Below are 25,071 nucleotides of genomic sequence, written 5' to 3' on the forward strand. Positions count from 1 at the left end.
CTTACCATTGATGGAAAACGTGAAAGTGCTAAAAGCCTGCACTAATAGGGCATTTTCAGCTTTGAATTCTAGATTCACAGGGATAAATGAAATTAGCAGGAGTAATTTCTGCTTTTGCTCCTTTCTAGTGGAATACTAGGTTGACGGGATCTTGCCTATTTATTTCTTGTATTTTGGACTTAGCACTGGAGGGCACTGACACAAATCAGAAGCATACATTTAGGTATATCTGGTTAGTATAAATTCAATATCAAATCAATGAATTGGGAACACTGTTGCACTGTATAATCTAGACCAGGCCTGCACAACCCGCCGGCAAGCTGCCCAAGGATTTTAGGCAGCCCACAAAAAATGTGAAGGAAAACATCCTCTACATTTTTCACAGGCCACCTGAAATCCTTTGGCATGCTGCAAGTCATCTGCGGGCTGCAGGTTGTGCAGGCCTGATCTAGACATATAGTGGAATCCAGAATATCTTTAGATCTACCTATATTTTTGTAATTGCATAAAATTTGTACTATTCCTAGCCCCACCACCATATGTCTGTCTGCCTGTCTCTTTCAATCTGTCTGTCTTTATGTCTTTCTCTCATTGTTATCTCTGTGGAAAACTTGCCTTTTAAAATCTAGGTCACCTAGCTAGGTCTAGATTACCCAAGTCTATTATGTGTGAGTCTTAGAATTGAACAGCAATAAAAGAGAGCTTTGTTATCTTTAATTGTATGTTAGGTTAATTTTACTTTTGTGGTCAGTAACATAGTCTCTTCCTTGTATTCATAGTCATGAGATAGCACAACTCATTTCCCACAAGAAACAGCCCTGAACCAACTCAATCTAGAATCTCCCAGAAGCAATGGCAGGCATTAGGTTGGTAGAGATCAGCAGCTTCTGGCAGCAAGTGTATTCCTGGCTTTCAAATCCTATGAAAAACTAGCATGAGGAATAAGAGGCTGTTCTCATTCAGTATTTTGAGTTCCTATATGTTCAGTCTGATAGGGGACCCTCAATCACATGTTCATTGTCATGGCTGCCTTATTTCCACCTTATTGGCTATAAACTTACCTTCTGAAGCAGTGAGCAGCAGTCAGGAGCCATGTGTTGCTAATTAGGATAGCTCCACAGTGGTGAACATTGTTTAGCTGAAGGCTTGCTTGCCAAGGCCAATCTCCCGCTCTGGCTTGTGTTCCTGCTATGATTCTTTCAAAGGACAATGTCATCAGTTCAGGACTGGACCCACATTCTGATAGGAAAAGGAGTCATTAGCTTCAGGGAATGTTCTGGGAAGAGTAATATTCATTTCTGTTTCACAGATACTTTATGGGACTTTATATCTCTCTATCTGTTCCTTCTCCTTGTGACTCCAGAAGTAAAGAAATATCTAAGAGCTTGTCAAACATTTAGCTATCCTAGCCTCCCAGTGGGAACCTCTGAATTATAGGTGACAATAAGTAAGATTGGGGATTAACATAAATTTAATTTAGATTTCATTCTAACTATCCACAATGGGACAGCTAAGTGGGGCAGTAGAAAGAGTGCCGGGCCTGAAGTCATGAAGACTCATTTTCCTGAATTCAAATCTGGCTTCAGATACCTGCATGACCCTGGGTAAGCCACTTAACCCTGTTTGCCTCAGTTCCTCACCTGTAAAATGAGCTAGAGAAGAAAATGGCAAACCACTCCAGTATATTTGCAAAGAAAACCCCAAATGGGGTCATGAGGAGTCAGACATGACTGAAATGACTAAACAGCAACAAATCCAACAAGGGAAAAACCAAATGGATGGAGAATGCTTATTGTCTAGACTATGCTATGCTTCGCCATCTGTGTATACATTATTGACAGAAACTGTAGTTGGAGAATGAACTAACACCAGCATTATATAAAAAGAGCAGAGCAGGCTTTGTTACTTTTGGGGAAATTGCATAGTGCTTTCACTGGCCCCAAATTCCTCGCTGAAATGAAGGCTCATTTTAAACAAAACAAAACACTACTGTTCTTCTAGTGATACTACATGGTTGCAAAGTATGGAATTCCAGGCTCCAAAGACTTAAAGTTGGAGTTCATCCATAACACAATGGAAAATTGTAAGGCAGGTATAAGTAGCCTGGAGCCCATTATGAATTAAGACTTGTGTAATAAAAGTAGTGTTGAAGATGTCCTTTAAGATATATGAGTGAGCAGAAAGAAGGAAACAAGCATTATTATTAATAACCTACTATGTGCCAGGCACTATGCAAAGTGCTGTACAGATGTTATCTCATTTTATCCTTATAACAACTGTGGGAGATAGGTGCTATTATCCTTATTTTACAATTGAAGAAACTGAGGGAGACAGAGATTAAATGACTTGCCCAGGATCACACAGCTATCAGTGATGAGTGTGAGTTATAACGCACTAGAAATAAAAGCATAGGTGTCTAAGCCTGAATTTGAACCGAGATCTTCTTGATTCTAGGCCCAGTGCCATATCTACTGCATCACCTAGCTTTCTCTGGAGGTAGGCCAGTCCTATGGCAAGAGTGAAAGATAAACTATAGATAGCTCATGTATTCCATTGGTACCCTCATAATGTCAAAGGATCTGGAGGGAGGTCCAAGCACATTGGTTGTCCTCTCCCCATAGAGGTGTTAGGGGAGGACATAGAAAAGCATCTCATAGGATGAGAACATACTAATTGGTTGCAATCAGCATCATCAGAGGGAGTGACCACACTAAGATAATAAAGATCATCATCATCATCATCATCATCATTAACATTATCATTGTCATCACTAGCATTTGTAGAGAGGTTTAAGGTTCACAAATCACTTTATAAACATTTCATTTTGTCCTCAACAACCCTGGAAAGTAAGAGCTATTATTATTCTCATTTGATAGATGAGGAAACTGAAGTAGACAGAGGTGAAGTTACTTGCTCAGGATCAGAGGGCTACAAAATGTTTTAGGCAGGATTTGAACTCAAGTCATCCTGACTTCAAGTCCAATGCTCCATCTATTGCACCACCTAGTTGCCCCAAAATCTTTATTGAAGTATCAAAATATTGATGTATTAAATCCCCATTTATGTTGTAAAAGTGACTCTGGGTCTTGAAGATTATGCCAGAAGAATGTAATCTTCTGTCTAACTTTACCAGCCTAAAGCTGGAAAGATTTCTTTTTAGTATGGGCTTGGTGGTATGCTGTCTGTTGACTGAGTACCAGCATAGCTAAGTAGGCTTATCACTAAAGGCTTGGTCTTCATATAATGATGTTGGGGCCATAGAATCTCTTGAAGACTAATTACTAAAATGTGGAAATTGGTTAGGAGTTACATGGAGAGAGGGTATACCCATGGTGATGAAGCCTCAGGTCATTAAAGTATTGAAGCATCATATATGTTGTGATTAGCTACAAGTTACCAAAAAAAGGTATTATGGGTAGTAAGAGAAACCATAGAAAAAAGTGTCAGCAAATATCAAAATATCATTTATGCCCACCCATATAGAAAGTCAGAGAGTTAGTTCAAAATGCAGGTGGGAAGACCTTTGCAAAGTACATTGGACAAACCCTTTCTATTTATTGTTAATTATACAAATTCCATTCTTTATATTTGGTTAAATCTCTTCAAGCAAATAGCTTTTTGTTTTAGACTTACCTCTGATTAAAATATCTTGTACAGTCTCAGGAGGAATAGCTGATATAAAAAGAAAAAAGAAGTTAAACAAATAAACAAGGCTTTGACACTTCTTTCAGAGTCCTGCTTACTTTTTTTTTTTTCAACCAGAATCTGCAGGGTCATGCCAATGATTATCGTTAGGGTGTGACAAATAGACTGACTCACAAGTTTGGAAATAATATGTAGAACGTAGTTGATTAAATAAATCAAGTTGGCAGGCATTTTTCTTCCTAAAACATATCTAGTTCCTAATAGGTGGATTGATTTTCAATTCCCTTTGAATTTTAGATTCACTTGGGGCTTAGGAGAAAGAGATTTCTTCGGCCAGTTCAGGGCCTCTTAGAGACCCCTAGTGAGAGATCTGTTACCTGTCTGACTAAACAATTTAGAAGTACCCAAAGCTTCATCTCAGTAAAGATGACACCCTTGGGCTTACCTTGGGAAGCTCAGGAAAGTAACTGATTTGTACGTGCTGAATTCCACACCAAAATGAAATGCATTTACAAGTCTAAGGATTTTCTCTCTATTTACAAGGCACTGGCTGGTAAGGATAGGTGTCATAGATAGTAATTATATTATTGGCCTGTGAATCAGCTTGAAAGGCCCAAATCTTACAATAACTATAAAATAAAATACAATAAAATAGTAACATATGCTCTATGATATTTTGCTTTTCTGCTTCAGTTCCTGTTTTCCAGGAATTAGCTTTTCTCCACTCCTGGGTAGATATGTGTGCTTCCCTCAACTCTTGCCTTCCTCCTTTTTTGAATATGATTTGGGCAAGCTTAACATACAAGGCTATTGGTCCAGATGATCAGTGTTGGATATGAGCTGTGAGGAGCTGAAAGTAATATGAGAAAAGCTTACAGTTGTAAGTCTAGAGGTGTTTATTGAAAGATACACAGGATCAGGTGTAACTCATCAGTCCCACAGTCCAATCTCACTAACTCTGAAATGGTAACTCCTGTCAGCTTAGTCAGCATAGGCTTTAGCATTCTGAACTCTGAGGTAAGCTGAGAGATCCACTGATGTTCATAGTCACACACAGGACACTGCCCGATGTCAACCTGACCTGCCTTCCTTTGTTACTTGCCCCTGTAGCAGGTTTACTAGGGCAAGAAGTGCCCACAAGGTAGCATCTGTTAATTCAAATCACTTGTGGCAGTAATGATTCATGAATCTCTGAGAAGTCCCTAGCCTGAGCTTAGTGCCCCTATGCTTACTCAATACGAGGTCTATGTCCACCATATGCAATGATCCCTAGGAGGATGAGTTGTACTAGGCTGCTTTCCTGATTCATACTGGGTAGCTGGATTTGGATAAACTAAAAAATTTGTTGTTGTGAGTTAACAGAATATAAGCTCTAGCTAAGAAAGAGAAGCATTGTATATCATGCCATTCTTCATCCCAAACAGGGGTTGACCATGGATCACTGGAGTTAGAAAGGACCTCAAAAGCTATCTAGCCCCACCTCTTCCTTTTACAGATGAGGGAACAGATGAAACCCAGAGGTGGGGTAAAACAATGATATTTCTTATACACTTATCTTAGAAGTGGATAGAATAGGAAGTACCTGAGACTAGTTCCTGGAAAATATAAAGCTAAACATAAAAGCAAAACTTAAGACTTGTAGGATGTGTCTATCCCCCTGTAAATAAAGTCAGTATAGGATTGAATCTGCCTGAGTAAATTCATGAGCTTAATAACTCCCTACTGTCCTCTATTAAGAATTAGGAAAATTTCCCTTAAAACAATGACGAATTCCCAACTCAGGGTCATGGATCCCAAGATATTGTTGCACTCTCATGGGAAGCGGAAAAAAATCTGTCAAAACTTTTCTACCTAATCCCTGAGGGAGGGGAAAAAACTCTTCCCTGAAGGGAAGCTATGTTCTATGTTGTTATTTCTCTTGCTGCCTGGGCTTTCCTAGTTGTTATAGATGTTGTCTCTATGTCCCCAAGAATCAAGAATTTGGGGGCCAATGGCAAGTTGAGGTCCTGTTCCAGGGCTTGCACTGAATAGTGCTCACTGCTGATGGAGCTGCTAGTTGGGATTTTTTTTTTGTGTGTGTATTCCCGCAAAAATCTTGCTACATTTTATAACTTCCATTCTATATTTTCCATGATTTGAACTCAAGCACCAATTGTCTTGTCCATTAGACTAAAATAATTAACAGAATGTTATTAATAAAATAATATTGATATCATTTGGGGGTGTTTATTTGTTCCCTGATGCATGATCTGTATAAAGGGCAGATTCCCATCTAAATTCTTTGGCATTTAATGAACTATATCAGAAACAGATTAATATTTGTTCCATTACTATCACTTATATTGCTTTAGCCTTTTAAAGTTATTTTTCAAAGCTCCCCTTCAAAAAAACAAACAAAAGTAACATTTTCTGTCAGAATCATCCATTAAATTATAATTAAATTTACTTATAATTTGCTTTTATAGTATGTTTTCTGAATAAATTTTGCTATTTGTGGTATTGTATTTCAGAATTACATTTATGTAAACAGATTATTAAGTCAGGAACATAAATTCTACCAATGATTTTTTTTTTGGAGGGCAGGATTTGGAGCTATAATGCTATTATGGTAAGTGACATAAACACCTCTACCAAGGGTAGATAATTGTTCTAAAACTTATGGTCTTTGCAAGTTGGCTGGGTCACCGAGAGACAGTATGTCAGAGGCAGAACTTGAACCCAAGACTTCCTGAATCCTTAAATCTGCTTCTCACCCCTAAATTTAATAGGATTTAATTTAAATTAATCAGCATTTGTTGAAAGTCAGTCAACTTAGCATTTATTAGTAAATAAAACATCCATTTTAGGAATCTCAGTTTCACCAACTAGAATCCAAAAGACAGACATACTGTGTAATTAAAAACTTACAATATAGAACGTAAAAAGAACTGTATAAAAACATGATACTTGCGTTGAACTTGTTCAGGCAAAACATTGATTGTTATAGTCCCAGCATTATTCTGCAACCGATTTAAAATCTGCTCGATCCTGTTCTTCATTGATGCCCCACTGGTACCACGTGTGAACTGAAACTTCAGGAGAACAGTTGCTATCACACCTTGATCACCCTGCCTATAAACCATGCAAGTGGATCAGGAAATAAATCATTATGGTCATTTCTGACTGTTGTTTCTACACGTTTTTATTTTCATAGAGCTCTCGACCAGGATCATAGATCACAGATCATAAAAACCTGAATTCAAATCCACTCTCCAATTGCATGGATGACCTAGGGGCAAATTCTTTAGCCAGTTTGCTTCTGTTTCCTCATCTACAAAGTGGGAAAAATAATAGAGCCTCCCAGGATAGTTGTGAAAATATAAGGAGATAAAATTTGTAAAGTGCTTCACAAACCTTAAAGTGTAAATGCTAGATATAATTGCTACCACCACCACCACCACCACCGTCATCATACATTTATCCATTCACAACCAGGTAGAGCTGAAAGCACCTTTAGAGTTTATATCACAATAACAGCTAACATTTATATGTCAGGCCCCGTGCTAAGCACTTTATAATTATCATATCATTTGATCCTTACAGCAGCCCTGGGAGGTAGGTGCTTTTATTATTATTCCTACTTTACAGATGAGAGAACCGAAGTGAGGAAACTGAAGTTAAGTGACTTCTCCACATAGCTAATAAGTTTCTGAGGCTGGATTTGAACTCAGGTCTTCAGAACCCCCAACATGGTGCTCTATCTACTGCACTACCTAGCCTCCTCATTTTATAGAAGGAGAAATCGTTTGACTGAGAATTGAAGTAATTTACCCAAAGTCATGTAACCCAGGTGCTTAGATTCCTCATCCAGTACCCTTTGTGTTACCCCATGTTGCCTCCAAACACAAATTGGACAAATTCACTTAAGGAGCTTCCTTTTAGTTCAGATTCATGCAATGTTGTTTGCTCAGGTAATAGAATATCAGAATTAATCACTTGCTGTGTGACCAAACAGCATACTTTGAAAATCTTTGAAAATAGTCTACTCATGAGGCTATAGCTCCAATATGGGTTGTTCAAAAGCCCAAGTCACTCTTGGATAGGTAGGCCTATAGTTTTAAGACATATTTCAAGTGCTATCAGGCTAGTGTCCTAACTCCCAGACTGCCTTGCTTTTTAACTATTTTATGTATATTTGTCTTTATTTACTTTATACTTAAGCTATAATGTATATATTTCTATAGCTGCTTGTTATCTCCTCCATTAGAATATATGTTCTTTGAGAACAGGGATTGTTTCATGCTTTGGATTTGTATGCGTAGCACCTTAACACAGTACCTGGCATAGACTAAGTATTTTATAAATAGTTGGCGATTGATTGTTAAATCTAGCTACAAATGGAAATTCTTGAGGTTTTCTTTTATTTTAAAAAATCTATTGTGGAATAGAATAAATATTTTAAAAACTCTGTGCTGTACAAATGTGGATGTCCTGCAGTGGATCTGTGATTTCCATAATGTGGCTCTTCCCTCCAATCATGCAGATTAGAACACATTTATGTTTGCCCTTCCTATAGCTGTGTGACTTGCCTACATCCTCCCACCAAAGTCCATGTCTTCTTAGTCAAAGTGCTAGGGACTTTCCTCAGAATACCTTCTTACTTTTTTTTGTGGCTCCCAATTAATAATGGAATATCCTGTTTTAGCTCAATTCATCTTTTCAAATAAAATGATGCAAATTCTTTACCATAAATAAATATTTAACCGTTAAAGGTTGCAATAATCTGAAGTGAACTAAGTTATAATAATAATTCTCACCTCTTTCTTTCCAGACCTGCCATAATACTACTCCTTTCTGCTTAGGCCCATCAGGCAAACTTGTGATACATAGCCAGGCAGAGGTTTCTTTCCTTTGGGTATTCTTTCTTTCTTTCTCCTCCTGCTCCTTCCTAAATCTGGTGGTATTCTTTAATCGCTACCTAACTACTCAGGCCTGCTCTTTTAGCTAGCATACATAATCTATCTAGACCTTTTCTGATGCCATTTCTCTATACCCTCCATGCCCAATCACAGTTGAACTGTATCTAATCCAGTTCCCTCAGGGATCTGCCATTGGATGGCTAATGTGAAGAACTAATTGTTTTAATAATTGTAAACAATGACTTAATTCAGAGATCCTTAACTTTTTTTGAGTCATTGACTCCTTTGGTAGTCTGGTCCATAATTCTATGCACCCCTTCTTAGAATAATTGCTTGCTGCCAACATTCATAACTGAAGGAATGCTAAATTTCAATTAGAAAAATTTTATATATATATATACATATATATGTATATACAAATATATATGTAATTTTTTCTCCAGGCAAGTTCACAGACTTCTTGAAATCATATCAACAGATCCCTTGGACATCTGTGGACCCTAGGTTAAGAGCCCTTGACTTAATGTGCTACCTCAAACACTTGTATTTTAGCACAAAGAAGTGTGAGCATTTCAACACCCAGTGACTGAAATAGTGGGGAAGATAAAGGGTAAATATAGAGAAGAGGGGGAGCTTTATTAGTGCTCTTTAAACCATACTTCATAGGCATGTAACTTTCTATTTCTTTTTTTTAATTGTATTGATAGCTTTTGTTTTTACATCAGCTTCATTTCCTAATACATTTCTTTCCCCAACTCACCCATTGAGCCAAACCTTGTAACAAAGAAGAAAAAAAGAAAAAAAAATGGTTTAACAAAACTAATCGACATAGCAACAGTCTGACAGTATATGTAAAACATTCATAGTTCACTGCCTCAGTAAGGAAAGAAGGGAGGCTCATGCTTCTCTGAATTCTTCAAATTTATTTTTTCTTATAGAGTGAGTAACTGCCTATTTCACTCATATATAACACTAACTATGACAATGACTTGTACAGACTGGATTCTTATATTAATGTAGTGGAAAAAGCACAGGATTTAGAATCAAAGAACCTGTGCTAAAGTTCCAACTTGCCACTTACTGAATGTATGATACTAAGCCTCTCAGTTCCTTTATCTGTGAAGTAGGCATAATAAAACTTTAAACTATCTACCTTATTATATTGTTATGTCAGATTAAATGAGATTCAAGATCTAATCTTTAAAGAACTACATAAATATCAGCTAATTTTTCTTGCAGCGTAGATTGCAGCCCATACTTTTTCGATGGCTTAGACAGTTATGGTGGCTAAAGAAAAATTCATCACCTTTTGGCTAACCTGGGGATTTAAACCTCTAGAAATTTAGCTCCATTAGTTCTCAGCTTGTAGACACATGGCTCATTGTTGGACCTTACTCAAGACTCATCTAGCTTGGTAGAATCTGCCAGAGTTTGCATTCTAATGACACTATAATAATGGATATTTTTTGACTGAATGCATCCTCTCTCCTTGAAAGCAATGCTACTCACCGAATTCTTACAACATAGGCTCTGATGAATTGTCTTCCTAAATTTGATGCTTTGAAGGTATCATTCATCTGTATGAACAAAAAAAATTGTCAGTAGAAAGAAAACATGTCCTATGATGACTCTGGGCCTTCCCTTTTCTCAATTTCTTCCTCTTCCCTGTTTGAAATGTATGACTGGGTTTTCTGTTATCCTCCACTAGTATAACTCAAAAGATGACTTTAGTTGGGGCCTATAACTTCTTAGTATCTGTTTCTTCATTTGTGATGTATAGCTGATAGTGTTTTATAAATAATAATTAGCAAGATACTAGTCTAATCCCCTCATTTTATACATGAGAGAACTAAGACATTCACTGGGATATTTGTGCTATAGCAAATTATTCTGTTTATTTAAACTTTTCCCTCCTCACCCCACATTATATATGTTGTTGTTTAGTCGTTTCAGTTGTGTCCAACTCTTCATGACCCCCTTTGGGGTTTTCTTGGCAAAGATATTAGAGTGGTTTGCCATTTCTTTCTCCAGTTCATCTTGTAGATGAGGAAACTGACACAAACAGGGTTAATGACTTGCCCACAGTCACACAACTAATAAGTGATTTGCTTCTTGAGTCCAGGCCCATCACTCTGTCCACTGTGCCACCTAACTGCTCTTGTATATAGATGAATTCAATTTAAGATGACTATCGAGGGAAGATTGAATTGAGAAAAAAGTCACAGAAGTTCAGCCTGAGAGATACTTGGGGGAGAGAAATTTGTGGGTTCTCTGTATGAGACCTGAAGCATTTTTTGCTTTGCTATTTGGGGGTCCAAAGCAGCTTTCTCTCTCAGGGAATGTCAGCTTTTTGAGGGCAGGAACTACTTTCATTGTTGTTTTTGTGTCCCAGAGCCTAACACAGTCCTTGGCATATGGTAATCTCTTAATAACTACTTGTTGAATTGAATTGTGTTCTTTGATTCATTGCCTAGCTCCAGCAATATGAATTACCTGGCATCTTAGGGATAGTGGTTTAAGCTGTTCTGTCAAAGGTGAGAAGTCAAATGCACTGTGGTTTCATTATAGATGAAGTCCTAATTTGGGTTGATGAAAATAGCAATTCCATATTGGCCCAGACAGAGGAAACTTTGCCAAAACTAGAGAGGAAACTGAGACAATTACTAATTTTTACTTTTTTCATAGGGCATGTCATAGAATGTGAATGCTCAAAAGAATGATCATGGCACCTTATTTTAGCCAGTGGCAAGGGGATCACACTATATATACAACTACAGGAGGCTACAATGTTCTGCCAATTGAATAGAAAAAAAGGTTGTCAACTTTTGTCATGTAGACAAAACAGTGGTTGATTGACGGAACTATTTGACTTTTTAATAGGCTATTTTGGCATTACTTTGATACAGTCTAGGTCAGATCAACCCAGTCTTGTCATCCTATTAATTCTGTTATGCCTCTATCTTCTCAACCAAGTTAAGAAATTATGTTTGCAAAGACAGAAGAGTAGCAAATTTAAAGGAGGTGAATTTTTAAAAATTAGCAGATGTCAGATGTTATATAAACAATAGCAATTCAGCTAGAGAATAGATTCTGCTCATGCATCTGTTTAGAATTCTGCAGAACTTATAAAAACCTCAGCAATTCTTAGATTATGGTCAAAATGATTATTTTTAACCTTGTCATCACATGGTAAAAAATCATTCCTAAATTGGTATTTTCAGGCTGGTTGATGTTTTCTAGATGGAAGTAAATGTAATTTTTAATTAAAGGAACACTTTTTAGTAGGATTAGGACTCATGAACTTGATTTTCGTATTTTTGAAAGGGTGGGTAATTGCTTAGTTTAATTTAGCTTTGGGTTAATTTATAATAAGCACAAAACACTACTATACTCTATGCTCTATGCCACTTATTCATTTGTTTACCTTACCATCTCTTCCATTTGTCCTCTCTCTCTCTCTCTCTCTCTCTCTCTCTCTCTCTCTCTCTCTTCCCTTTTACAGCCAGACTTATAAGGAAAAAAATCCTATACTCAATGCCTCCACTTCCTCAACTCATATTCACTCCTGAATCCCCTTGAACCTGGGGTCCTATGTTACCACCAAAGAACCATGCTATTACATTGTGGGCAAATTGCTTATGTATTCTGCATGCCTACAATCATCAGTCTGCTGAAACCACTCTCTCTAGGGTTCTCAATACTCTCTTAACTGCAACATCCAACAGAGTTTGCTCAGATCTCATTCTTCTCAGATCTCATTCTTCTTGATCCTTCTGTAGCTTTTTGGACATTAGTGACCACTTACTGGTTTACAATACTTTCTCTTTCCTGGATCATCACGATAATGTGCTATGATTCTCTGGCTATTATCTATTTGACCACTACTTCTCAGGCTCTTTTGTTGGATCATCATTTGAGTCTTGCTCTCTGTGCTCAAGTTCTTGGCCTTCTTCTTTTTTCTCCCTACATATCTTTTTTGTTGTTGAGTTTATCAGTTACTGTGGGTAGTTGACCATATTCAACCATATCTCTCTCCTGAGCTCTATGCCATTTCTCTAACTGTTATCTGGACATCTCTGCCTGGATATCTGATATGCATTGCCAACTCATCATGTCTAAAGCAGAACTCTATTTTTCACATTAAATCTACCCTTTCTCCTAACTTCTCTCTTTTTATGGAGGACACTAGCATCCCTTCAGTCACTTAGGTTCATAATTTTGGAATGATCCTTGACTCTTCACTCTTCCCTACCCCCATGTAGCCAATCAATTGGGAAGTCTTGCTGATTCTACCTTCACAATCTCTCTCTTTCTCCTCTGTCCCTTTTTGTTCATTCCCTAGTTAAGGTCCTAATTATTGCTTTTCTGGACTACTAAAATTGCTATTTGACTGGTCTCTCTGCATCTATCCTCTTCTCATTTCAATCCATATTCTACACAGCTATTAAATTTATAATTCTAAAACACAGGTTTGACCATGTCACTACAAGCTCAAGAATCTTTGATTCTCGTCATTGTCTATGGAATAAAACACAATTCCCTTTAAAGTCCTTCATGACATATCCAGCTTTGATCTTTTCATATTTATTTCACATTCCTACCCTTCAAGCATTCTTTATTCCATCCAACTAGCCTTCTTGCTGTTCCCATTTGTGACAGTGAATCTTTCACTTCCATACTTCCATATTGAAATGTTCTTCCTTCTCTTGCTTTTGTAATTCTGGGCTCCCTTCAGGGCTTAGCTTGGAAGTTACCTCCTACACTATCACCTTTCTTGATCCCTGCTACTTGTTAGGGCATTCTCCTTTGATTTACTTTATATTTACTTTCTACATATGAACACTTTGTATTACTTCTGTGTACCTTTCCACATATATCTTGTATCACCTCAGTAGAATGGAAGAGGAAGGAATCAAAGATGACTCTGACATTTCAGGCACAAGTGACTTGGAGTACGGTGGTATCACTAACAAACAGGGAAGTTAGGAAGGGAGAAGACAATAGGAAGATGGTAGGACGTAATAAATTTGAGCCACTTCAGTAACATCCTTATGGAGATGTCCAGCAGGCATTGAAAAATGGAGGATTGCTAGAATGTGCTAAGTACTATAAATGATATATTCATAGCATTATAAAGAGAGACGACACGTTTGTTGCTTGGGGAAATCAGAAAAGGCCTTATGGAGGAAATCATATTTGATCTGGACCTTGTAAAATGTGTAGGGTTTCAAAAATTGGAGAATGAAGAAGGGCATTTCAGGTGGAAGAAATAATGAGTAAAGGTATATAGATAGGAAAGTATAGCTTGTTAAGGGAAGGGTAAATAGTTCCATTTCGCTGAAGCATATAACCCAATTTTTAATGTGCATTACTGTTAGCAATATTTTTTTCTGCTTCTCTATTCCATAAATGCACGTGGATACAACAGCTATGAAATTAGACAAAACTATGTGCTACATTGTTATGTTTAGTATTTCATGATTTTCTTTTTACCAGGCATTTATTTTCTACCAAAATTCCTAAATAGAAAAGTATTGTAATTGCACAGTATTCATGGGTGAAATCAAATGAATAATGCAAAGCAAGGGAAAATAAAATAAAATTTAGGAATATAGAAAATGAAAAAATGTCTGCAAACATAAAAGTGGAATACACAAATTTAAGACAATCTAAGAAAAATATAAATCTTAGACATAAACCTAAGAAAATATAATAAAAACCTCTTTAAAATGATTGAAGGTACATTGTGAGGTGAAAATGCTATATAAATGCCAAGTAATCTAATAAAAGAACAGGCAGGTATTGCTTTTGTTCTTAACTGAAATTGCCTAAGTGATATTTGTACAAATGAGAAAGAAAATTCCAGTTTTATTAAATTAAACTACACCATTACATTAGCTTTTATACTGAATTCACCTTTACCTTCAATAACAATATTAGGTAGCATTTACATAGCAATTTAAGGTTTGCAATGTATTTTACATATATTAACTCATTTGATCATTTGCCCTAGACCCTTACTTTCAAAAGGGCAAGTAAATTTAATTACTCACCTCTTCATTTTTTTAAATCTCTTCATTCCTAACAAAAGAGTCAGAGGGTTAGGGTTAGCCTGGTATTCAAACCCTTCTATAATCTAATTCTAATTTGCCTTTATGGACATCACACTACTATCATCTATATATTATGTGCCAAACTTCTCACTATGCCCTGAAAATTTCTTGCTTCTTTCTTTATATTTAGAAGGTCCTTCAAGTTCTACTCAATCTTCAAGAAATAGTTCCAAAGCTTATTTTCTATAAAAGTTTTCCTGATCCCTTTCATAAGAAGTAATCTCTTCCTCTTACAAGTTTTTATTCCATTTTATTAGTACTTTTATTATGAATTTATATTCCATTTTATATTATATATGCATCATATATATTATATAATAATAGCTATTTTGTACCGCTTTGATTACCCCCTCTATTAGATTGTCTTGTGTCTTTGAAGATAAGGACTATGTCTTATTCTTTGATCTTGCTTAGAAAAACTAACCCATTAATTCAATATTTAGTAAGTTGCCTTTTTTGGTATGAAGCATCTTTGTGCATTTTTTTTTTATTTTAGCATATCCAATATGTTGGGGATACACCATGAATATTAAATGATAAATTGAAGAGCAAGGCAAGGATTATTTTTTAATTGCTACAAAATGAGCCATTTCCAGTTTGTTGGAAAGTGGGATAGACATGTTGGACAAGTTGAGTTTCAGATGTCTCTGGAACATTCAGTTTGGACTATCTGATAAGTTATCTCACTAATGGAATAAGAGGTGCAAATGTAGAGAATGATGATGGTTTCTATTTTGTATATCTATATGGACTAGATCTTTTTTTAATCAATCCATCAACAAACATTTATTAAACACCTACTATGTGTCAGGCAGTATGCTAGGTGCTGGAGATACAAGGACAAAAAAGAGAAACATTAGGGACTATTTGGACTCTCTGCCTCAAGTTACTCTTCACTTCAGTACATCCTTCATACTATTGTCAAAGTGATTTTCCTTAGGTGGAATTCTAACCATGTCACTCCACTGCTCAATCATTACCTCTAGAATAAACTCTTCTGTTTTGAACTTTTAAAAGCACTCCATAACATGGCCCCAAACCATATTTCTAGTCTTATTATACATTATTCCCTTATTTTGGGTAGCTTCTTGAAAAGGTTGTATTGTTTTAGAGCTTTGAGGTATTTATTTCTAGGGACATTGGAATGAGCCAATACAAGGGAAAGATTGAAGATGCATAATAAAAAGTATTAGAGGAGAGGGGGAAAGAATGAGAGCAAATATAAGAGTAGAGGGATCAGCCTTAACAAGGATTTGGGATCAAGAAAGAGAAGGGGTATAGGAGAGAAAAGGTAATAATGCAGAGAAGCTTTGAGGACTGAGAAAGGGAGTTATGGTAATTTCCACTGAGTAATCTCAAAGAAATAGGAAGCTAGGTAATTGACATAACCGTGTGAAGGTGTATGTTTTGAGGAGAAGGAGTATGAGAATATGACGGGTTCTGAGGAGAGAAGAAATGGTTTGGAATTATATGGGCTGCAAATAAGTATAGGGTAGAAAAATTGTCAAGCAAAAAGATAGACCTATTTATGCAACATAAATTTTATGGGTTATAAATACTTAATTTCATTATTTTTTTCTCCTAGGGCTCAGTAACCCTAGATCTGGAGTAGAGGAAACAGATGGTGGTAGCTACCTGGAATTGAAATTCAGCAGATTTAGAACAGAGGAAATCATGAAGTTAAGGAATGAATATTGCCATATTTCTCATTCTACTTAGGAAGAGCTTGTCAATCAGAATATACTCATGGTTTGACATAGCTACTTGGAAACATGGATACTAGAATTATCCATTTATTTCTGAAAAGCCATAGATGAGATGAGTCTCACCTTCAGCAAGAAGCCTTTTTCAGTCCTCTTCAGTCTTAGTGCCTTTCCTCTGACATTACTCCCAATTTATCATATGTGTGTGTGTGTGTGTGTGTGTATACACATATATATATATATGTCTTGTTTGTATTTAGTTGTTTGTATGTTATCTTCCCCATTAGACTGTGATGAGAGGAACTGTGTTTTATCTTGTTTTGTATCCCCAGCACTTATGGCAGTGTCTGGCACATAGTAGGTATTTAATGAATACTTATTTTTTTTTCTTTTTGGTGAGGCAATTGGGATTAAGTGACTAGCCCAGAGTCACACAACTGTCAAGTATCAAGTGCTTGAGGTCGGATTTGATCCCAGGTCCCCCTGACTCCAAGGCCTGAGCTCTATCCACTGCGCCACCTAGCTGCCCTGTCTGGCTGAGGAACAGGGAAATACTTTACACTAGTCTACCCTTTATACTTTAAAAGTATTTTATATATGTCATTAGACATACATGAGCCACTGGTATGGTTCAGTTTCAATAATGTTCAGCACAGTACATAACTGTAATTTGTGATAGTGTCTAAGAGACTGGCTAAATTCCTTCCAAATGCTGGAAGTGTTTTCTTTTCAACAGGAATTTGTTGTCCTTTTGGTTTATGGGCTGTTTGCTATTTTCTCTTTCATCTCCCTTTCCAATTTAGACTTAAATTTTGTAATCTGGTACCTTAGGGCTGAGTTTGTTAGATGACTCACTAGCCCATGTATTGTACATTCTGAAAGGAACTGTGTTACCTCTTTGGGATGGAGGCTATCTCTGGAATCTTGTTGCAATAACAAACAGCTACATTCTGACTCACCATAATGTAGTTGGGCTTTCTTTTCAGTGCATACCCTTTTGATTTGCCTTCTATCAGTAACCTGCATACACACTTAGCCATTGCAACACCTAAGCTTTACAATACTTCTTTGTTTGGTTGAATGTAAGAGCTTCTCGGGACCTGGATCACTCTGTCCTCAGACTGACATTCATAGGCATCTAGGTCATACAATGACTTGAGTGTTGAACTTGGAGTGAGAAAGACCTGAATATGAATCCTCTCTCAGATATTTACTATCTGCGTGGTGACACTAAGCAAGTCACTTAACTTTTCCCAATCTCAATTTCCTCATTGGTAAATGGGCGTAATAGTTGAATCTACTTCATAGGGAACCATGTCTGGCACATAATAAATCCTTATAGACCTGTTGAAAAGATCAAAGAAGATAATGTATGTTAAGTGCTTTGTAAATCTTCCCATGTTAATTAAATGCTAGCTGCTATTATTATTCACTTTTAAGTATACATTACCACCAGCTCTTTCAGGAAGGCCAGCCTTGGGACATCTGTTGATTGTGATAAGAATTATAACTCAAATTCAATGATATTTCATGAAATCAGAGCAATAACTAGCTCTTCCTGTAACTAGTTAATTGAAGACCAAATAACTGGAGACAAGGACAAAAAATTCTACCCTTCAAGCAAGTTCAAAGTGGAGATTGTGTCATGTGGGAAGACAACATGCTCTTATTAAAGATAAAGTTGGATGGTAAGTGGTGGAGTTGAGCACAGAATAGGCACCACTTGATTTTCTGGCAAAGGAGTATACTTTCAGGTTGGGAGTTGTCTACTTGCATATATGCACAAATAGCAAAAATACAAAAGAAAAAATATATATTTAGGCATATAAACAAAGTACCATGAGATTTCCGAGGAGCGAAGGAAAATTTCTATTTGAGAGAACCAAGGCAAACTTGTAGAGCAGGAGACATTTTCCCTAGGTCTTGGCAAAGTGGGTAAGATTTCAATAGGTGAAGACAGTGGGTGAGAAAGGCATTATAGATGTAGGGAATGGTGTGAGTGAAAGCCTGTAGGCAGTAAGCTATACGGTATGTTCAGGGAATGATGAATGACTCAATTTGACTGAGTAGTAGGGAGAATGTAGAGGAGAGAAAGAGGAGAAGCCTGAGAAGAGATCCATGGAGGAGAAAACATGAATGAAATAGGTAATTTTTCAAATGTTATGAAGAAGTAAAGGAACATAGGAAATGAGGAAAGATAATTGTATCTAGTGATTGGAATAATAGCTAACATTTATAAGTTGGATGGAAAGTGGTGCCTTAAGATTTGCAAAATGCTGTACAAATATTTCATTTTATTTGGTCACTGGAGACCTTGAAGAAAGAAAAGCGACAAGTGGCAAGAATGGGTGGTGTGGTAGGGGCTAAAATAGTGACAGTGGTTAGGAAATGGAGGCAGAGAATAGAGATCCATTCTTTTTTTCCCCTGCAATATCCTGTCTTTAATGGTCGTGTCAAAGGGAATTTTATGCAACAACTCACATTTATGTGGCTCCTTAACATTCCCTGAACACACTTTATCTCCTCCCTCAATGACTCTGAACAAGTGGTTGCCCACGCCTGTACATAACCTCCTGCTCACCTCTGCCTCACTGCAAGCCTGGCTTTCACTAATGAGCACGTAAAGGCAACCTCCTGCCACACACCTTTCCTTATCCCTTCAATTTATTAGCATAATAAGTGAAGTTAAGCAAACCATTGACATTGTTAACTCAGGGAGCCAGTCTTGATAGAGAGAAATGGATCACTCTGAAGACAATGAACAGATTTTGTAAGAGTAGAGGAAGTATAGCATGGAAAAAGAGGGAAATTTCTGAGTTCATTATCTGAGGGGAAAAAAATACTAGAGCAGTAGTGTGACTTAAGGTATTTCCACTAGATTGAGTGGCTAAATAAAGTGAGAGAAGAGATCGCTCCAGGTCTGGCACCTCTGAATTGTGTTCCCCTCTCCTAGTCATTATATCTACAAAGCATAGTGAAGAAAGTACTAGATTGGTAGTCAGGGAACCTGGGTAAAAATCATGGTCTTGCTGTTTGTTATCTGGGAGACCTTGAATGAGTTACTTTATCTCTCAGAGACTCTTTCCTCATAAATAATATGTATGTGTGTGTGTGTGTGTATGTATGTGTGTGTGTGTGTGTGTGTGTGTTTGTGTGTGTATCTGGAGGGGATAGACGAGATGATCTCTAAGTTCTCTTCCACTTCTCAATCTTGTGATCCCCCTTCCATGTTTCACCTACTGTGGTTATCCTTCTTTCTCGAAGAGGACCATGAGATCAGGGAGATGATGACATGACTTGCAATTGACTTTGATTTGAGTGAGGGAGGGCTGAGCAAGGTTACCAACATCACTTTTTTCCTCCAGAGTCACCTCTAGTGGCCAGATATCGATTAGGATGACTGGAAATGGCCCAGGATGCAGTGGGAGACCCTGGCCCTTTTAAGCTAAAGTTATTTCAGGTTCTCACTTTGAGTGAGGCAATGCATATTCAGTAAATAGACCTCTTTAAGAAGTGAGTCAAGGGATGTCCCCTTTATTAAAAAAAATCAAACTGGGAGGAGAAGACCCTCAGGGTTGCTGGCCAAAAGAGAAACAGTTACTATTTAAGTTCACTCTGATCCAGGAGGGCCCCAAAATAATCACTAAGTGGTGCTTGAGCAGGGACCTATTGTCTAATCAATGAGATCCAGAGTGAATTGGGTTTAAGGCATTGTCTTTGAGAGAGAAATCCAGTCAGTAAACCCCAAGTTAACTAGGTAGGTTTTGGATATGAAAATTTACCTTCCTTTGGGCAGAACACTGGATGAGGGAGAGGGAGAGGGAAAAGGTAAGGGAGAGGAAGAGGGAAAAGATGAGCTGAGTTACCCAGCTGTAACTGGCCAGCTGGGTTTCCATTTAGGCAGCTTGGCCTACTCACAGGTTGTGTTTGTCCTTTGTTCTTGAAGAGGACCATGACATCAGGGAGATGATGACATGACTTGCAGTTGACTTTGATTTGAGTGAGGGAGGGCTGTTCAGGGTAACCAGCCTCACTTTCTCCTCCAGAGCTATCTGGGTCCAGTGGCCAGATATTAGGGCCCTTATGGATTAGAGTGAATGTAAATAGTAACTGTTTCTCTTTTGGCCAGCAACCCTGAGGGTCCTCCCCTCTCAGTTTGATTTTTTTTTTTTTTATTAAAGGGGCCAACCTTTAATGCACTTCTTAAAAAAGCCTATTCACTGAATGGGCATTGCCTCACTCAAAGTGAGAATCTGAAATGACCTTAGCTTAAAAGAGCCAGGGTCTCCTATTACATTCTGAGCCATCTCCAGTCATCCTAATTGATATCTGGCCACTAGATAAAGCATTAAAAGAATGACTCTGGAAGAGAAAGTGAGGCTGGTAACCTTGCACAACCCTTCCTCATTCAAATCAAAGTCAATTGCAAGTTGTCATCATTTCCTTGATCTCATGGTCCTCTTTGAGAACAAAGGGTAGACACAACTGTGGTTATACCACTCTGTTATATTACTACATAGGACCACAGATTCATTTATTTATAGGACCAGTAAATCAAAAGAAATGTAAGTGTAAATCAAAAGTATTTATTTAGTACCCACTATTTACCATTCTGCCCAACTGCAGAATTCTCCAAATTAATCCTTTACTGGCTTAGCAAAGATACCTTTTAGCCTCTACTACCTTCTTCTGGTTTCATGTATATCCTTAAGTTCTGCTATATACTTATGGGGTAGAAGATGCATGTTATTACATGTGTATATGAAAAAAAGAAGAGAGATTAAGTTGTTGGAGGGGGTCAATAAGATAAGGAGTATGGGTGAAAAAGGGAAAGAAAAAAAGGGAGAAATTTAAGAGTTACAATAGTAAGTTTAACTTAATTATTTCTTGACTCAGTCTCTTTGGGTATAAATAAATTTGTGAGCATAATGGGCTTAACAACCTCAATGCATTACAAATGGGGAATTATGCAGGAGAAGCTATGAAAAAGTTGCTATCAGAGACATGTACAACTGGAAAAAGATGGATGAGTCATTTTTGGCCAGTTTACAATCTTGTATTCCATTGGTATCCATGCAATGTCAAAAGAACAAGAGGAAAGTTCCCATATGTTGGTTAAACTTCCAGTAGCAAGTCCATGAAAAGAAAGGTGAAGAGTCACATAAGATGGGTGGTAAGTTGTGACCTAAAGCATTAGAGTTGCTATCTATACTAATGTGATTACAGATCCATGGACATATTAGAATACATTCATCTTTCAAAAGCTGTTGGAAGTGATGAAGAGAATTGCTGTTGAGGACTTGATTCTGTCTAATTGGGAGGACCTAGTTTTTTGAAGCATAAATTATAAGAACTTTAGAGGAAAAGCATCCTCTCAATAGGTGATAGAGGAGAAGAAAACCAAGCAGTCTGACATGAACCTATTTCAGAAGAGCAAATTTCAAAACATTCAGAGAAGCTTTAGATAGCCTAAAATTCTACAAAGGAAGTCAACCCAGGAAAGATAGGAACTTTTCAAGAATGAAGATATATTAATAATTTCAATGATGAAGAAACGTTCTAGAAGGCTCTCTAAGTACCCTGACATGGTTTCACAGAGAACTCATATACAATTTAGATTTTTTTTTAAATACGTAGAAAAGGAAACCAAAGGCATAATGGAAGACTAATACAAAAGCAAGGCATAGTCCTGTTGGAATAGCATCAGTAGCTTTAAAGATAGGAAAGAGATGAAGATAGCAATAAATGCTATGGCAAACAAAAAAAAAGGTTTTTGGTTTTTTTTTAAAGCAATAGTGGGAAAAACAAGAGAAGCAGTGCTATGGAGTGGACAGCATAAAGATAATAGGTATCAGAGACAAGGTAAAACTACTTAAATCTAATTTGGCTTTTGTTTTCTCTACCAAAGAATGATCACATTCAAAGAGTTGCCAAGTATTATATATTTTATTTCTAAATCTCTCATATACTTCCCCTCTCTCCACTCATATTACCACAATCGTAGTTCAGAACCTCATTATCTTCATCTCAAACTACTGCAATTTGCTCATATTGTTTCCAGTCTCTCCCCTTCTCAATCTGTCCTTCACACAGCTGTCAAAATGATTGTCCTTAAGTATAGGACTGGCCATGTTATTACCTTACTCAATAAATTCAAGTGACTTTGTAATATCTTTAGCCTCAAATGTGAACTTCTGTTTGGAATTAAAAAAGTGGCCCCAACTTGCCCTTCTGAACTACTTATACACTACTTCCTTTCATTACCATTCAACCAAACTGGCCTTCTTATTGTTGCTCATTCATGACATTCCATCTTCCTTTTCCATGCTTTTACACTGACTATTCCCAATGGCTGTAATGCCTGCCTTTCTCACCAGCAGCTTTTAGACTACCTAGTTTTCTTTAAGTTACTTTTTTTAGACATGGCATTTTTTTCTTGGCTGTACTTATTCTATTACAAATTAGTTCTATGGGAGTGGGAGAGTCATCATTAGGAAAAGACTGTGTAAAAAATAAAATACCATCAATAAAGCATTAAAAGAAAAATTCAGAGAAAACTGATGACTCTCATTTGTACTGATCAAAAGCAAAGTAAGCAGAACCAAGAGAACAATGTATACAATGACCACCATAACACAAAAGAAAACACCTCTACAATGCATCAAAATTCTTATACTGAAAGATCAATTTTGGCTCCAGAGAATTAATGAAGAAATGGATGTCTCTCCACTTGGTTGAGAAGTGGTGAATTACATAAGTATAAAAAGAGAGGAATGCTGTCAGACGTTATCGTGTTGGTTTGTTTTGTTCAATGATACTTTTTGTACTATAATACAATAAAGAGTTCTATTAGTTTTGGGAAATGGCAGTAGTGTTTTTTTTTTGTTGTTTTTTTTAGGCAATTGGGGTTAAGTGACTTTCCTAGGGTCACACAGCTAGTAAGTGTCAAGTGTTTGGTCTGAGGCCGGATTTGAACTCAGGTCCTCCTGACTTCAGGGCTGGTGCTCTATCCACTGCGCCACCTCGCTGCTCCAAAATGGCAGTAGTTTTAAAAAGTGTTAATATTTAACATAAAAACCCTTAAAGTCTCTCGTGATGTATTTGTGGATGAGATGGAGAGATGTGGAGCTATATGCTGATACAATCAGGTGTATTCAGAACTGATTGAATGGGTGCACTTAAAAAGTATCATTAATGGCTTATTGTCAACCAGTTGGTCTCTGAAGAATAGTGTCCTGAGAACGTGTCCTTGGCCCTGTCCTGTTTAATATTTTATCATAGATTTGGATGAAGGCATTCGAGGCATTTTTGTAGATCACATAGAGTTGGCATGGATACATATTGTATGACAATTGAAAAAAATATTGACAGGATGGAATGCTGAGACACATCTAATAAGGTGAAATTTAATAGCAATAAATTAAAAATCCTACATTTGGATTTTTAAAAAATCATCTTGACAGGTGTGAGATGGGACAGATAATTGATCTGAAAAAGTTCTGAAGGTTTTATTGAATTGCAACTCAGTATGTATCCATTCATGTGTTAGCATGATGTGGCAGCCAAAAAGCTAATACCATCCTACACTGTGTAGAGAGACGTAATGTCCAGAATTATTTCCAGGAAGGAAATAATGTTGTTGTACCCTGATTCGTCAGAGCACATATAGTTTTCAGAACCATATTTTGGGAAGGGAACAGACAAACTGGAGGGTATCCCAAGGAAGACAACTAAATTGGTGAGTGGCTTCCAGACCTTACTGTATAAGGATCAACTGAAGGAACTATTGAGGTTCAATCTAGAGAAGAGAAGATGGGGGGTGGGGTAGAAATGATGGACGTCTTAAAGTATTTGAAGAAGCTATAATGTGGAAAAGGGATTATTATGGGAGCATAGATTTCATAGTATCATTGACTTTTTTTTATGGCAGTTAGGTGGCTCAGCAGATAGAGTGCAGGGTCTGGAGTTAGGAAGACCTGAGTTCAAATTTGTCTTCAGACCCTTGTCAGTCATGTGACCCTGGGCAAATCAGTTAACCCTGTTTGTCTCAGTTTCCTCATCTGTAAAAAGAGCTAGAGAAGGAAATGGTAAACCACTTCAGTATTTTTGCAAAGAAAACCCCAAATGGGATCACAAAGAGTCAGACATGACTGAAATGACTGAACAACAATAAAAATCATTGATTTTGTGCTTGATGGGGTCTTAGAGATCATTGAGTTCAGCTCCCTAATTTTACAAATGAGGAACCTGAGGCCCAGAGAGGTTAAGTGGCTTGCTCAGGACCACAAAGGTCTCAGGTCTTCCTGATTATAAATTCAGTACTTTAGCCAGTGTATCCCATTGCCTTTTAGATTAAACTTGTTCTACTTGACTCAAGAAAACAAAACTAAGAGCACTGGATGGAAGTTGAAATGAAATAGATTTTGGCTCAAAAAAAGGAAAAATTTCCTAAAAAGTAGTGCTTTTTTGTGGTAGAATGAGATGCCTTTGGAGGCAGTGCAGTCCTCCTCATGGGAGATCTTCAAATGAAGGATGGATGACTACTTGTCAGGCATGTTGTATAGAGGATTTTTATTCAGTCACAAGTTGGACTAGATGGCCTCTGAGTTCTCTTCTGCCTCTGAGATCCTGTGATTCTATGAAATGACTTTTCTGTCACTGGCACTGTAATTCTCAGAATAATCTGAGTGGTTAGCATTGTGCTAGTGGGCA

General features: G+C 37.2%; 1 protein-coding gene across 1 annotated transcript in view; it reads right to left on the reverse strand.

Moving 5' to 3' along the window:
- Positions 1 to 25,071, reverse strand: part of TMPRSS11D (transmembrane serine protease 11D) — a 41,940-nt gene that overhangs the window by 13,414 nt on the left and 3,455 nt on the right. The window contains exons 4-7 of the mRNA XM_027836624.1: positions 10,053 to 10,120; positions 6,596 to 6,756; positions 3,634 to 3,672; positions 1,062 to 1,239 (exon numbers count right to left, since the gene is read on the reverse strand). Of these exons, the coding sequence (XP_027692425.1) occupies positions 1,062 to 1,239; positions 3,634 to 3,672; positions 6,596 to 6,756; positions 10,053 to 10,120 (446 nt within the window). The remainder of the gene's footprint in view (positions 1 to 1,061; positions 1,240 to 3,633; positions 3,673 to 6,595; positions 6,757 to 10,052; positions 10,121 to 25,071) is intronic.

Source organism: Vombatus ursinus, unplaced genomic scaffold, assembly GCF_900497805.2.
Source record: "Vombatus ursinus unplaced genomic scaffold, bare-nosed wombat genome assembly UNPS02014818.1, whole genome shotgun sequence".
Classification (NCBI taxonomy): domain Eukaryota; kingdom Metazoa; phylum Chordata; class Mammalia; order Diprotodontia; family Vombatidae; genus Vombatus; species Vombatus ursinus.